At 44.9% G+C, this 13,651-nt stretch overlaps 2 protein-coding genes across 2 annotated transcripts; both read right to left on the bottom strand.

Annotated features, from left to right (window-relative positions):
* Window positions 1-707: 707 nt before the first annotated feature.
* LOC139276786 (GATA zinc finger domain-containing protein 14-like) lies at window positions 708-6,277 on the bottom strand. The gene is made up of 6 exons (XM_070894791.1): window positions 6,126-6,277; window positions 4,991-5,595; window positions 4,453-4,768; window positions 4,107-4,312; window positions 3,036-3,144; window positions 708-837 (listed from the first exon to the last, which is right to left on the bottom strand). The coding sequence occupies exons 1-6, from the start codon at window positions 6,275-6,277 to the stop codon at window positions 708-710; spliced, it is 1,518 nt and encodes a 505-aa protein (XP_070750892.1).
* Window positions 6,278-6,499: 222 nt separating this feature from the next.
* On the bottom strand, window positions 6,500-12,315 carry LOC139276785 (GATA zinc finger domain-containing protein 14-like). The gene is made up of 7 exons (XM_070894789.1): window positions 12,272-12,315; window positions 11,527-11,673; window positions 11,244-11,409; window positions 9,222-9,370; window positions 7,984-8,515; window positions 7,380-7,602; window positions 6,500-7,290 (listed from the first exon to the last, which is right to left on the bottom strand). Exons 1-7 carry the CDS (start codon window positions 12,313-12,315, stop codon window positions 6,500-6,502), a joined length of 2,052 nt encoding a protein of 683 aa, XP_070750890.1.
* Between the last annotated feature and the right edge of the window lie 1,336 nt (window positions 12,316-13,651).

Below are 13,651 nucleotides of genomic sequence, written 5' to 3'. Positions count from 1 at the left end.
CTCATGGTATCATGGTCTTTATTGCAAAGGGGATGGAGTATAAAAGCAGGGAAGTCTTACTACAGCTATATAAGGTATTGGTGAGGTCACACCTGGAATACTGCGTGCAGTTTTGGTTTCCATATTTATGAAAGGATATACTTGCTTTGGAGGCAGTTCAGAGAAGATTCACTAGGTTGATTCTGGGGATGAGGTGGTTGAAAGATGAGGAAAGGTTGAGTAGATTGGGTCTCTACTCATTGGAATTCAGAAGAATGAGAGGTGATTTTATCGAAACGTATAAGATTATGAGGGGGCTTTGCAAGGTGGATGCAGAGAGGATGTTTCCATTGATGGGGGAGACTAGAACTAGCGGGCATGATCTTAGAATAAGGGGCCGCCCATTTAAAACTGAGATGAGAAGAAATTTCTTCTCTCAGAGGGTTGTAAATCTGTGGAATTCGCTGCCTCAGAGAGCTGTGGAAGCCGGGACAGTGAATAAATTTAAGACAAAGATAGACAGTTTCTTAACCGATAAGGGGATAAGGGGTTATGGGGAGCGGGCGGGGAAGTGGAGCTGAGTCCATGATCAGATCAGCCATGATCTTATTGAATGGCGGAGCAGGCTTGAAGGGCCGTATGGCCTACTCCTGCTCCTATTTCTTATGTTCTTAAGTTCTCATGCAAGTCAGATCAGCACAGTGTTGTGGGGAATCCCATAGCGCGAGCTACGTGACATCAACACGAGGTCTCCGCACCCAATCAAATGCAGGATTCCCACAGACCGCGAACGAGGAAGTGAAGAAGCTACAGAGAGCAAAACCAAGATTGGGGCTCTCACATGTGGAAAAGGCAAACCTGAAATAAAGATAAACAAACTTAAAAAATATGTATATTTTTAAAAGTTTCTTAAAAATTGTGATTTGTGTAAAAGTTTTTAAAATTTGACACTCCACAAAATTATTCGTTTCTCAGGTCCATAACGTTTGTTCGGCAGTCAATACGCTGTTAAAACCTCCGTTACATCTAATCCAACAAGGTGATATGAGCATGGAAAAGCCCAAGGGTTTCGCAAGTTTCACTGATTGCCAGCTATGGGGGCTTCAAAGCCCAGCCAGTGTCGGACCAGTGAATGACTGAATGCAACTTCAGGATTTCTACGTTAGGAGGCACAAGCGCTACATCCTGAAGTTGCGATTAAAAGAAAGACTTACATTTATATCGTGCCTTTCACGACCACTGGACGTCCTAAAGCGCTTTACAGCCAATGAAATATTGTGAGAGTGTAGTCACTGTTGTAATGTAGGAAACGCGTCAGCCAATTGCGCTCAGCAAGCTCCCACAAACAGCTATGTGATAATGACCAGATAATCTGTTTTTAGTGATGCTGATTGAGGGATAAATATTGGCTAGGACACAAGGTGATAGCGGCACTTGCCTTCTATGCCTCTGGCACCTTTCAGGCCTCAACGGAGGACATATGCTCCATCTCGCAGCACGCTACACATTGCTGCATTCTCCAGATGCACTGTATGGACGCAGGATGGACTTCATAAACTTCCCAATGACCAAGGAGACCCAAAATGAGAGGGCTGTAGGTTTTGGATGATTTGCTGGCTTCCCCAAGGTTCAGGGTGCCCTTGACTGTGTGCACTTCGCCCTGAAAGCACCTTTTCAGAATCCAGAGGTTTACCATACTCAACGCATCATGGCAGTCAATGCCCAATATCCAGGGAGCATCCATGATGCTTTCATCTTGCAGTGTCTCACGCATGTTCTAGCATCAACCTCAAGGCCAGAGCTGGATGCTGGAGGACAAAGGTTATGACCTCGCCACCTGGCTCATGACCCTCCTCCGGAACCCTCAGACAGAAGCCGAGCATCGCTATAATGTGAGCCATGCAGCCACACGCAACATTGTCAAACAGACAATTGGAGTGCTCAAGCAGCGCTTCCGAAGCCTGGACCTCTCTGGAGGCTGCCTGCAATATTCCCCTCAGCAGGTCTCTGAGTTCATTGTGGTGTGCTGCATGCTACACAACTTAGCCATCATGATGGGATAGGATTTGCCAATGGGGATTGCAGAATGGTTAAGGTGAACAAAATAATTTATTAAACATTGTAAACTTTGTCAACTTTGTAAACTTTAATAAAATAACAAAAATTAGCTGCATCCAGCAGTGTGATAATTCATCAACAACAACAACATTATGAACACGGTAAATCAGAACATAATAATAAAACATAAAACATAGGATACATCCAGCATCAACAATATAAATGCACCAACCCCTGCTTTTACCATCGGCTTTTCCCTCCATTACCCTTCTGCCCCTCCCTTGCCTGCTGCTCCTAACCCATTTCGTACCAAGATGGCGTGAAGCAACATTGTCAGAGCGCTGCTGTGTTGGGGGGAAAGACAATGGAGACGTTGCCTGGGGACACACTGGACCAGCTCATGGCATGGAAGGCTCGACTTCTGACTGGCGTGCCTCTTCATCGGCGTCGACAGTCACAGGTGGTTGGGTCTGGGTGTGCTAGTGGGGAACGCAGAGAGTATGGCAGAAAAGTTTATGAACTGCAGCACTTGCCCAAGCTGAAGCAGAGCTTGTGCCTGTGAGGCACCATATTCTGCAAGGCTTTGCGCCACACTCTCTGGGATTCCAGTGTCACTGCTGGAGGCCACCAGCCTCGTGTGGGCACAGATAGCCTTGCTGATTTCACGACTTGCACCGACAATCTGCGACCTTAACAGTCATGGTGAGAGTCTCGATGGTCGCGGGAATCCTACCCAAGACATCAAGGAGTTGATGGGTGAGGCGGGTGCTCTCCCTGGACATCGCACCATGTCCAGTTCCATGTCTGCCTGTCTGTCAGCAGACCGACTTTGCCGACTCACCCTCCGGAGAGATGGTATATGGGATTGGACCCCAGAATTGCGTTGCTGCATGCCACTAGTCCCAGGAGCCTCAGAGTTGTTGAACCTCGAGAAAGTTACATCATCGTCCTTAGACGAGGTGAGTGCCAGTGGTAAAAGAGGGGTGGATTGCATCTACCCCGGAGTCGACTGATCTGCAAACTCGTCCGCTTCTTCTTCCTCCTCCTCCACATGATGGACTGACATGGAGTTTTGCTTTGAGCGATGCTGCGGCTGTGGTTGGTCATCTGAAAGTAGAAAGCAACAGTCGAGTGGCTAGCAGCAGGGGAGGGGGCAGGGTGACATGAGGAAGGTCACATAGCAGAGGCTCATTTGAAGGATGCGCAGAATGGCCGATTTTTTTACGTTCGGCTCTGACACACAAATTGTGTAGTGCAACACCAGAGTTAGCGCTAATGCTCCTCATGAACTTTCATTTGGCGAATGTTGCGCGCTCTGGCACTAACGCCAACCTGGGGCTAAAGTTTTGAATCTGCTGGAAATTGCGCCCGGAAATGGGCAAGAGCGCAAAAAGCCAAAAATCCAGCCGTTGGGGTGCTAAAAATCAATATCGTGGTTGGATGCGGTAAACATCGGCCACCGCTAAAGTTAGCAACCAGGCGGTGTCACCGCCTCAAACCAGGCTATAATGAATTTTTAGCCCATTGCATTTATCACTTGGTCCGAGTGACCTCCAGGAATTGTTTCGATCGACTGACTATGTCGGAGAGGAATTTTCCAGGTTATTTTTTTCCCTTATTCGCCCTGGGTTTGTCACTGTTTTCCCACCGGCAGATTACATTTGGAGGCCGGGAAATGTCTAGTCATCATGGTATGGGGCAGGCTTGATGGCCTGGCTGTTCTTTTCCTGCTCGTCAATTTCACATGTTTATATCACGCCTTTAATGACCACCAGACGTCCCAAAGAGCTTTACAGCAAATTAAGTACTTTTTGGAATGTAGTCACTGTTGTGATGCAGGAAATGTGGCAGGTTAGAGCAAGCTCCCACAAACAGCAAAGCGATAATGACTAGATAATCCGTTTTAGGTGTTGGTTTCAGCATAAATATTGGCCAGGACACCGGGGATAACACTGCTGCTGCTCTTCTTTGAAATAGTGCCACCTGAAAGATCAGACGAGGCTTCGTTTTAATGTCTCATCCGAAAGATGACGCCTCTAACAGACAAACGCACCCTCAGTTGTTCTTGCTGCTGTTAATGCTGCTGCTGTTGTTGATGCAGGTGTTGTTGTTGTTGGTGTTGGATTTGTTGTTGTTGGTGGTGGTGTTGTTGGTGTTTTTGGTGTTCGTGTTGTTGGTTATGTTGGTGTTGTTGTCGGATTTGTTGGTGTTAGTGTTGTTGTCATTGGTTGTGTTTGTGTTGTTGTTGGTGTTGTTGTTGGTGTTGATGTTGGTGCTGTTGGTGTTGGTGTTATAGTTGTTGGTGTTGTTGGTAGAAACATAGAAACATAGAAAATAGGTGCAGAAGTAGGCCATTCGGCTCTTCGAGCCTGCACCACCATTCAATATGATCATGGCTAATCATGTTTTCAGTACCCCATTCCTGCTTTCTCTCCATAGCCCTCGATGTTGCCATTGTTGGTGTTGTATTTGTTGGTGTTGTAGATGTTGGTATTGTTGTTGGTGTTGTTTTTGCTGATGTTGGTGGTGTGGTTGGTGTTGTTGGTGTTGTTGGTGTTGTTGTTGTTGCTGTTGTTAGTGTTGGTGTTGTTGGTGGTGATCTTGGTGTTGGCGTTATTGGTGTTGGTGATGTTGGTGTTGCTGTTGTTGGTGTTCTTGGTCTTGTTGTTGCTGGTGTTTTGGGTGTTGATGGTGTTATTGGTGGTGTTGTTAGTTTTGATGTTGGTATTGTCTTTGCTGTTGTTAGTTTAGGTGTTGTTGGTAGTGTTGTTGATGTTGTTGGTTGGATTTGGTGTTGTTGGTGTTGTTGCTGTTGGTGATGATGATATTGTTGTATTGTTGATGTTGGTGTTGTTGTTGCGGTTGTTGTTAGTGTTGGTGTTGTTGGTTTTGGTGACATTGCTGGTGTTGGTGTTGTTGGTGTTATTGTTGTTGGTGTTGGTATTCTAGTTACTGTTGTTGGTGTTGTAATTGTTTTTGGTGGTGTTGTTGGTGTTGTTGGTGTTGCTGTTAGTGTTGTTGGTTTTGATGGTGTTGGTGTTGTTGTAATTGTTGTTGGTGGTGTTGCTGTTGTTTTTGGTATTGTTGTTGCTGGTGTTGTTGTTGGTGTTGATAGTGTTGTAGTTGTTGGTTTTGGTGATGTTGGTGTTGTTGGTTTTGGTGATGTTGGTGTTGTTGGTGTTTTTTGTGTTGTTGGTGGTGGTGGTGTTGTTGTTTGTGTTGTTGTTGGTGTTGATTGTGTTGTAGTTGTTGGTTTTGGTGATTGTGGTGTTGATTTTGGGGATGTTGGTGTTATTGGTGTTTTTGGTGTTGTTGTTGGTGTTGTTGTTTGTGTTGTTGTTGGTGTTGATAGTGTTGTAGTTGTTGGTTTTGGTGATGATGGTGTTGGTTTTGGTGATGTTGGTGTTGGTTTTGGTGATGTTGGTGTTGGTGTTTTTGGTGTTGTTGTTGGTGGTGGTGGCATTCTTGTTGTTAGTGTTGATGTTGAATTTGTTGGTGTTGATGTTGATGGTGTTGTTTTTGGTGTTGTTGCTGCCATTTGTGTTGTTGATGGCGTTGCTGTTGTTGGTGTTGTTGTTAGTGTTGTTGACATTTGTTCATGTTGGTGTTGTTGGTGTTGTTGATTTTGGTGATGTTGATGTTGTTGATTTTGTTGTTGTTTTTGATGTTATTGGTGTTGTTGGTGTTTTTGGTAGTGTTGTTGTTGGTGTTGTTGTTGTTGCTGGCGTTGCTGTTGTTGTTGGTGTTGATGGTGTTGTTATTGTTGTTGGTGATGATGTTGTTGTATTTGTTGCTGTTGTTGGTGTTATTGTTGTGGTTTGTTGTTGTGGTTGTTAGTATTGTTGTTGCTGGTGTTGGTGTTGATGTCAGTGTTTTTTTGCTGTTGATGTTTTTGGTATTGTTGGTGTTGGCGTTGTATGGTATTGGTTTTGTTGGTGTTGGTGTTGTTGGTTTTGTTGGTGTTGTTGTTATTGGTGATGGTGTTGGTGCGTTCTTGTCATTGGTGTTGTTGTTTTTGGTGTTGTTTTTGGTGCTGTTGTTGGTGTTGTTGGGGTAATTGTTGTTGATGGTGGTGTTGTTGGTGTTGCTGTTGGTATAGTTGGTATTGTTGCTGGTGTTGTTGGTGGTGTGTTTGTGTTGTTGGTGTTTTTGGTGTTGGTGTTGTTGCGGTTGTTGATTTTGGTGTTGTCGTTGGTTTTGGTGATGCTGTTGGTGTTGGTGGAGTTGTTGTTGCTGTCATTTGTGTTGTTGTTGATGGTGTTGTTGCTGTTGTTGGTGTTGTTGTTAGTGTTGTTGTTAGTGTTGTTGGTGTTGGTGTTGTTGCGGTTGTCGCTAGTGTTGGTGTTGTTGGTTTTGGTGTTGGTGATGTTATTGCTGGTGTTGTTGTTGGTGTTTTTGGTGTAATTGTTGTTGATTTATTTGTTGTTGGTGTTATTGTTAGTGTTGTTGTTGGTATTGTTGTTTATGTTTTTGTTGGTGTTGTTGGTGGTGTTTTTAGTGCTGTGGTTATTATTGGTTTTGTTGATGTTATGTTGGTGTTGGTGCTGTTGGTGTTGTTGCTGTAGGTGTTGTTGGTGTTGTCGGTTTTATTGTTGTTTTTGCTGTTGTTGGTGGCGGTGTTGTTGGTGGTGTTGATGGTGATGTATTTATTGCTGTTGGTGTTGGTGTTTTTGTTGTGTTTGTTGTTAGTATTGTTGTTGCTGGTGTTATTGTTGGTGGAGGTGTTGTTGTTGGTATAATTGTTGTTGATGTTGTTGGTGTTTTTGTTGTTGTTAGTTTTGTTGGTGTTATGTTGTTGTTGGTGCTGGTGTTGTTGGTTTTGTTGTTTTTGCTGTTGTTGGTGTTTTTGGTAGTGTTCTTGTGGTTGATGTCGTTGTTGTTTTTTCTGTTGTTTGTGTTGTTGATGTTGCTGGTGTTGTTTTGCTGTTATTGGGGTTGTTGGTATTTTTGGTAGTGTCCTTGTTGGTGTCGTTGTTGTTGGAGGTGTTGTTGTTGGTGTTGATGTTGGTGGAGGTGTTGTTGTTGGTGTTGTTGTTGGTGATGTTGTTGGTTTTGTGTTGGTGTTGTTGTTGGTGATGTTGGTGTTGTTGGTTTTGATGTTGTTGTTTTTGCTGTTGGTGTTTTTGGTAGTGTTGTTGGTGCTGTCGTTGTGGGTGTTGTTGTTGTTGTTGATGCTGGTGTTGTTGTGGGTGTTATTGTTGTTGTGGTGTTGTTTGTGTTGTAGGTAGTGCCATTCTTGTTGTTGGTGTTTTTCTTGTTGGTGTAGGTGTTGGAATTGCTGGTGTTGTTGTTGGTATGGATGGTCTTGTTGAAGGTGTTGTTGATGTTGGTGTTGTTGTTACTTTTGTTTGTGTTGTTGCTAATGGTATTGTTGTTGATGGTGTTGTTGTTGTTTATGTTGTTGGTTTTGGTGTTGTTGTTGGTGTTGTTGTTGTTGTTGTTATTGTCGTTGGGTGTGTTAGTGTTGTTGTTGGTGTTGTTGCTTTTGTTGTCGGTGGTTTGGTGTGTTTGGTGTTGGTGCTGTTGTTGCTGTTGGTGTTGTTGGTTTTGATGTTGTTGTTTTTGCTGTTGGTGTTTTTGGTAGTGTTGTTGGTGCTTTCGTTGTGGGTGTTGTTGTTGTTGTTGATGCTGGTGTTGTTGTGGGTGTTATTGTTGTTGTGGTGTTGTTTGTGTTGTAGGTGGTGCCATTCTTGTTGTTGGTGTTTTTCTTGTTGGTGTTGTTGGTGTAGGTGTTGGAATTGCTGGTGTTGTTGTTGGTATGGATGGTCTTGTTGAAGGTGTTGTTGATGTTGGTGTTGTTGTTACTTTCGTTTGTGTTGTTGCTAATGGTATTGTTGTTGATGGTGTTGTTGTTGTTTATGTTGTTGGTTTTGGTGTTGTTGTTGGTGTTGTTGTTGTTGTTGTTATTGTCGTTGGGTGTGTTAGTGTTGTTGTTGGTGTTGTTGCTTTTGTTGTCGGTGTTTTGGTGTGTTTGGTGTTGGTGCTGTTGTTGCTGTTGGTGTTGGTGTATTTGGTGTTGATGTTGATTTTGTTGGTGATGTTGTTGATGTTGTTGGAGTTGTTGGTTTTGGTGTTGTATTTGTTGGTATTGTTGTTGGTGTTGTTGTTATATTTGTTGCTGTTGTTGGTGTTGGTGTTGTTGTTGCGTTTGTTAGTGTTTGTGCAGTTGGTTTTGGTGATGTTGATGTTGTTAGTGTTGTCGTTGGTGGTATTGTTGGTGTTGTTGGTGTTGTTGTTGGTGGAGGTGTTGTTGGTGTTGTTGTTGCGTTTGTTAGTGTTTGTGCAGTTGGTTTTGGTGATGTTGTTGATGTTGTTAGTGTTGTCGTTGGTGGTATTGTTGGTGTTGTTGGTGTTGTTGGTGGAGGTGTTGTTGGTGTTGTTGTTGGTGATGGTGTTGTTGTTGTTGTTGTTGCTGTGGGTGTTGTTGGTGTTGTCGGTTTTGTTGTTATTTTTGCTGTTGTTGGTGTTGGTGTTGGTGCTTTTGGTGTTGTTATTGTTGTTGTTGGTTTTGTTGGTGTTGTTGTTGGTCTTTTTAGTGTTGTTGGTTTTGCTCGTGTTGTTGGTGTTATTGCTGGTGTTGTTGGTGGTGCTGTTGGTGTTGTTAGTGTTGGTGTTGTTGTTGCTGGTGTTTTTGTTGTTGGTGCTGTTGTTGGTGTTGGTGTTGTTGCTGTTGTTGGTTTTGGTGATGTTGATGCTGGTGTTGGTGTTGTTGGTGTTGGTGTTGTTGGTGTTGGTATTGTTGCCGTGGCACTTAAGGATCCAGCTAAGAGACTCCTTTACAGTCAGTGCCTCACAGCTAACCTGACATGCCTTGATGACCCCGAGACACAGAATGCCCACAGCCCTCCAGGACTCCATAGCCAGTGCCTGCAAAGAGACGCTCAGTCACTCAACCAGGAAACACCAGGACTGGTTTGATGAGAATGATCAGGAGATTCAAGAGCTAATAGATTGCAAGTGCAGGGCATTTCTGAGCCTTAAACAGCAACCCAACTCGGGAGCAGCAAAGCTGCATTACAGACGGCTACAGGCTAAGGTTCAACAAAAAATCCGGGAGCTAAAGAACAGGTGGTGGATGGAGAAAGCACAGGAGATACAGCAGCTGGCCGACAGCCATGATGTGCGAGGATCCTTCATCGCAGTCAAGGCCACATACAGACCAAACACCCAAGGCCCCACCCTACTGCTGGCCAAGAATGGGGAAACACTCAGTAAGGACACCGAGGCAGTCATGGCCCGCCGGAAGGAACACTTCGAAGATATCCTCAATCGAGATCCTGCCTTTGACTCGAGTGTTCTCGACTCCATTCCGCAGCATGCTACCCGCCACCACCTCAGTGAGAACCCAACACTGCACGAGGCAGAAAAATCCATAAGACAGCTAAAAAACAAGGCTACCGGAGCGGATGGAATCCCTGCTGAGGCACTGAAGTATGGCGGAGAGGCACTGCTGGCGCAAATACATGACCTCATCTCTCTCATCTGGAAAGAGGAGAGCATGCCGGGAGATCTCAAGAGATGCAGTGATCGTGACCATCTTTAAAAAAGGGGACAAGTCCGACTGCGGCAACTACAGAGGAATCTCCCTGTGATCAGCCACTGGGAAAGTCGTCGCTAGAGTCCTCCTCAATCGTCTTCTCCCCATGACTGAGGAGCTCCTCCCAGAGTCGCACAACGGACATGATTTTTGCAGCACGACAGCTGCAGGAAAAATGCAGGGAACAGTGCCAGCCATTATACATGGCCTTCTTCGACCTTACAAAGGCCTTTGACACTGTCAACCGCAAGGGTCTATGGAGCGTCCTTCTCCGTTCTGGATGCCCCCAAAAGTACGTCACCATCCTCCGCCTGCTCCACATGCAGGCCGTGATCCTTACCAACGGATCCATCACAGACCCAATCCACGTCTGGACCGGGGTCAAGCAGGGCTCTTCTCAGTCTTCTTCGCTGCCATGCTCCACCCCACAGTTGACAAGCTCCTCGCTGGAGTGGAACTAAACTACAGAACCAGTGGGAAGCTGTTCAACTTTCGCTGTCTACAGGCCAGGTCCAAGACCACTCTGTCGTCGAGCTACAGTACGCGGACGACGCCTGTGTCTGTGCACACACAGAAGCTGAACTCCAGGACATAGTCAACGTATTTACCGAGGCAAATGAAAGCATGGACCTTACGCTAAACATCAGGAAGACAAAGGTCCTCCACCATCCTGTCCTCGCCGCACAGTCTCCAGACATCAAGATCCACGGCACGGCCCTGGACAACATGGACCACTTTCCTTATCTCGGGAGCCTCCTATCAACAAGAGCAGGCATTGCCGACAAGATCCAACACCGCCTCCAGTGCGCCAATGCAGCCTTCAGCCATCTGAGGAAAAGTGTTTGATGACCAGGCCCTTAAAACTGTCACCAAGTTCTTGGTCTACAGGGCCGTAGTAATACCTGCCCTCCTGTATGGCTCAGATACGTGGACCATGTACAGTAGACACCTCAAGTCGCTGGAGAAATACCACCAACGATGTCTCCGCAAGATCCTACAAATCCCCTGGGAGGACAGACGCACCAACATTAACGTCCTCATCCAGGCCAACATCCCCAGCATTGAAGCACTGACCACATTTGATCAGCTCCGCTGGGTAGGCCACATAGTTCGCATGCCAGACATGAGACTCCCAAAGGAAGTGCTCTACTCAGAACTCGTCCACGGCATACGAGCCAAAGGCGGGTAGAGGAAACATTACAAGGACACCCTCAAAGCCTCCCTGATAAAGTGCGCTATCCCCATTGACACCTGGGAGACCCTGACCAAAGACCGCCCTAAGTGGAGGAAGTGTATCCGGGAGGGCGCTGAGCTCCTTGAGTATTGTTGCCGAGAGCATGCAGAAATCAAGCGCAGGCAGCAGAAGAGCGTGCGGCAAACCAGGCTCCCCACTTACCCTTCTCTTCAACCACTGTCTGTCCCACCTGTGACAGAGACCGTCGTGGCTCTCGTATTGGACTGTACAACCACTTAAGAATTCATGCTAAGAGTGGAAGCAAATCTTCCTCGATTCCGAGGAACTGCCTATGATGATGTTGTTGTTGCTGTTGGTGCTGTTGGTGGTGTTGGTTTTGTTGTTGTTGTTGTTGTTTTTGCTGTTGTTGGTGTTGTTGATGTTGTTATTGTTGTTGCTGTTGTTGGTATTGTTGGTATTTTTGGTAGTGCTGACGTTGGTGCTGTTGTTGGTGTTGTTGTTGGTGTTGCTGGTGTTGTTGGTGGTGTTGTTGTTCTTGGTGCTGGTGATTTTGGTGAAATTGTTGCTGCTGCTGTTGGTGTTGATGTTGTTGTTGTTGTTGGATTTATTGTTATTGTTGGTGTTGTGGTTGGAGCAGTTGCTGTTGGATTTGTTGGTGTTGTTGTTTTGTTATTGTTGGTGCTGTTGTTGGTGTTGGTGTGGTTGTTGGTGTTGTAGTTGGTGTTGTTGGTGTTGGTGATGTTGTTGTTGGTGTTGCTGTTTGTGTTTCTGGTGTTGCTGGTGTTTTTGGTGGTGTTTGGTGGTGTTGCTGGTGTTTTTGGTGTTGGTGCTGTTGTTTTTAGTGTTGATGGTGTTATTGGTGATGTTGTTAGTTTTGATGTTGGTGTTGTTGGTGGTGTTCTGGCTTTAATTAAAATTATTCTGACAATTACATACTGGCAGGATAAGCATGGATGCCCTAAATCAGTCAAATTACAATTGATGAGGCACCAATCTAATCTAACTTTGACCCTTAGTTTCTTCTAAGGAAAATTATAGTTGCCATGTTTGAAAGCAGAACATGACATGAATCCAGTCAGTAAGCATTGGCAGCTTGTACAAGTGTGTGGGGATCCTGTCGATGTACAAGTGATTTCCAGAATGGGGTCATTGAATAACAAACAGGAGCAGGAACTTTGGATGACTCTTCCCTTCCTTAGCCCAGGCATACTAAAGCAAATTGTAGCAGCCATGCAGCCTTCCTGGCTGAGATCAGCTTACTCTGGACAAACCAGGGATTGAACCTGGGATGTTCTGCGTAGTGCTACTCCATCAGGGAGATGTATCATTTTGCTGTAAATAAAAATTGAGTGTGTCACACTTCAGACAGCAAGAAGTATTTTAAACAAATGACAAAGGGCATACTGGTTTTCAGACCTAGACCCAAAATTACAAGCATGTTCCAAACTACAAACCTTGCCAAATAGGAATAAGCTCTGATTGGCCTGACTGTATTAACTTACAGCAACTCCAACAAAGTAATGCATTGAATGTTATGTGGTATCATGCTCATGCCATTATACAGCAGCATATTACCTGACATACCATGAACAGTGCTTTGGGAAAACCGCTAGTTTTTTTTTGAATTGGTCACTATCATTGTGTTCCTGCAGCTAGTTACTGGGGAATATACTTTTCACAGTATAATGCAAATTAATAACAGATAGTCAACAATTCAAATAAGTTACTTTAGACCCTGTGATTCATAAAATGAGCAAACCAGATTTACCAGTCTGTTTCTCTTTAGATTGCTTGATTTGTTTTAACTAGGGGCAGCACAGATCTGCCCACAGGGCGATATGTGTGCACTAGGGCCATGCAGCAGAGCAGGTCCCCAGTCGTCCTGGTTAACCCTTGCCACTGGATAAAGGCCGAGTTCTGTCAAGCCCGTGTGGTGGCTGATGTGCAACGGTCACCACATGTTAAAAAATCCACGCACAGGCATCTTCCACCCCCTCAATTGGAGTTCAGGACTGGAACATCGGGTCCTTCATTGAAACATCTGTGAACTCATGTGGAAGCATGTCATCCTGGTTCGAGGGGCCGCCTATTATGCTGATGGTGGTGTTGGTTTTGTTGGTGTTTTTGGTGGTGTTGTTGTTGGTGTTGTTGGTATTGTTGCTGGAGTTGCTGGTGTTGTTGGTATTGTTGGTGATGCGGTTGATGTTGTTGTTAGTGTTGGTGATGTTGTTGGTGTAATCGTTGTTGGTGTTGGTGTTGTTGTTGTCATTGTTGTTGTCATTGTTGTTGGTGATGGTGTTTTTGTTGGTGTTATTGATGGATTTGTTGATGTTGGTATTGGTGTTGGTGTTGTTGGTGTTGGTGTTTTGGGTTTTGGTTTTGGTGTTGCTGGTGTTGTGTTGGTGTTTTTGGTTTTGGTGTTGTTGGTGTTGCTGGTGTTGGTGTTGCTGTTGGTGTTTTTGGTGGTGTTGTTGTTGGTGTTATTGTTGTTGGATTTATTGATATTGTTGTTGTTGGATTTGTTGTTTTTGTTGGTGTGGCTGGAGCAGTTGCAGTTGGATTTGTTGTTGTGTTTGCTGTTGTTGGTGTTGTTGGTGCTTTTGGTAGTGCTGTTGTTGTTGGTGGTGTTGTTGGTGTTGTTGGTTTTGTTGATGTTGGTGCTGTTGTTGGAGTTGTTGTTGTTGTTGTTGGATTTGTTGTTGTTGTTGTCATTGGTTGTGTTGGTGTTGCTGTTGGTGTTGATCATGATTGTGTTGTTGTTGGTATTGGTGTTGGTGTTGTTGCTGTTGGTGTTGATCGCGATCATGTTGTTGGTATTGGTGTTGTGGTTTTTGGTGTTGGTGTTGTTGTTGTTACTGGTTTTGTTGGTGTTGTTGTTGGTG

Source organism: Pristiophorus japonicus, chromosome 12 (genome assembly GCF_044704955.1).
Source record: "Pristiophorus japonicus isolate sPriJap1 chromosome 12, sPriJap1.hap1, whole genome shotgun sequence".
In the NCBI taxonomy this organism is placed as follows: domain Eukaryota; kingdom Metazoa; phylum Chordata; class Chondrichthyes; family Pristiophoridae; genus Pristiophorus; species Pristiophorus japonicus.
This window is presented reverse-complemented; position numbering and strand designations above follow the sequence as displayed.

Coding starts and splice junctions, on each gene's coding strand:
- LOC139276786 (XM_070894791.1), bottom strand. CDS start 6,277: ATGACAGCAACAACAACTCCACCAACACCAACAGCATCACCAAAACCA. Junction 4,313..4,452: donor GGAGAGAAAGCAGGAATGGG/GTACTGAAAACA, acceptor CAACACCAACAG/CACCAACATCAACACCAACA. Junction 3,145..4,106: donor CAGCAGCAGCATTAACAGCA/GCAAGAACAACT, acceptor TTCTACTTTCAG/ATGACCAACCACAGCCGCAG.
- LOC139276785 (XM_070894789.1), bottom strand. CDS start 12,315: ATGATACCACATAACATTCAATGCATTACTTTGTTGGAGTTGCT. Junction 9,371..11,243: donor ACACCAACAACAGCACCAAC/GTCAGCACTACC, acceptor GTTCTCACTGAG/GTGGTGGCGGGTAGCATGCT. Junction 7,603..7,983: donor CCAAAACACCGACAACAAAA/GCAACAACACCA, acceptor AAACACCAACAG/CAAAAACAACAACATCAAAA.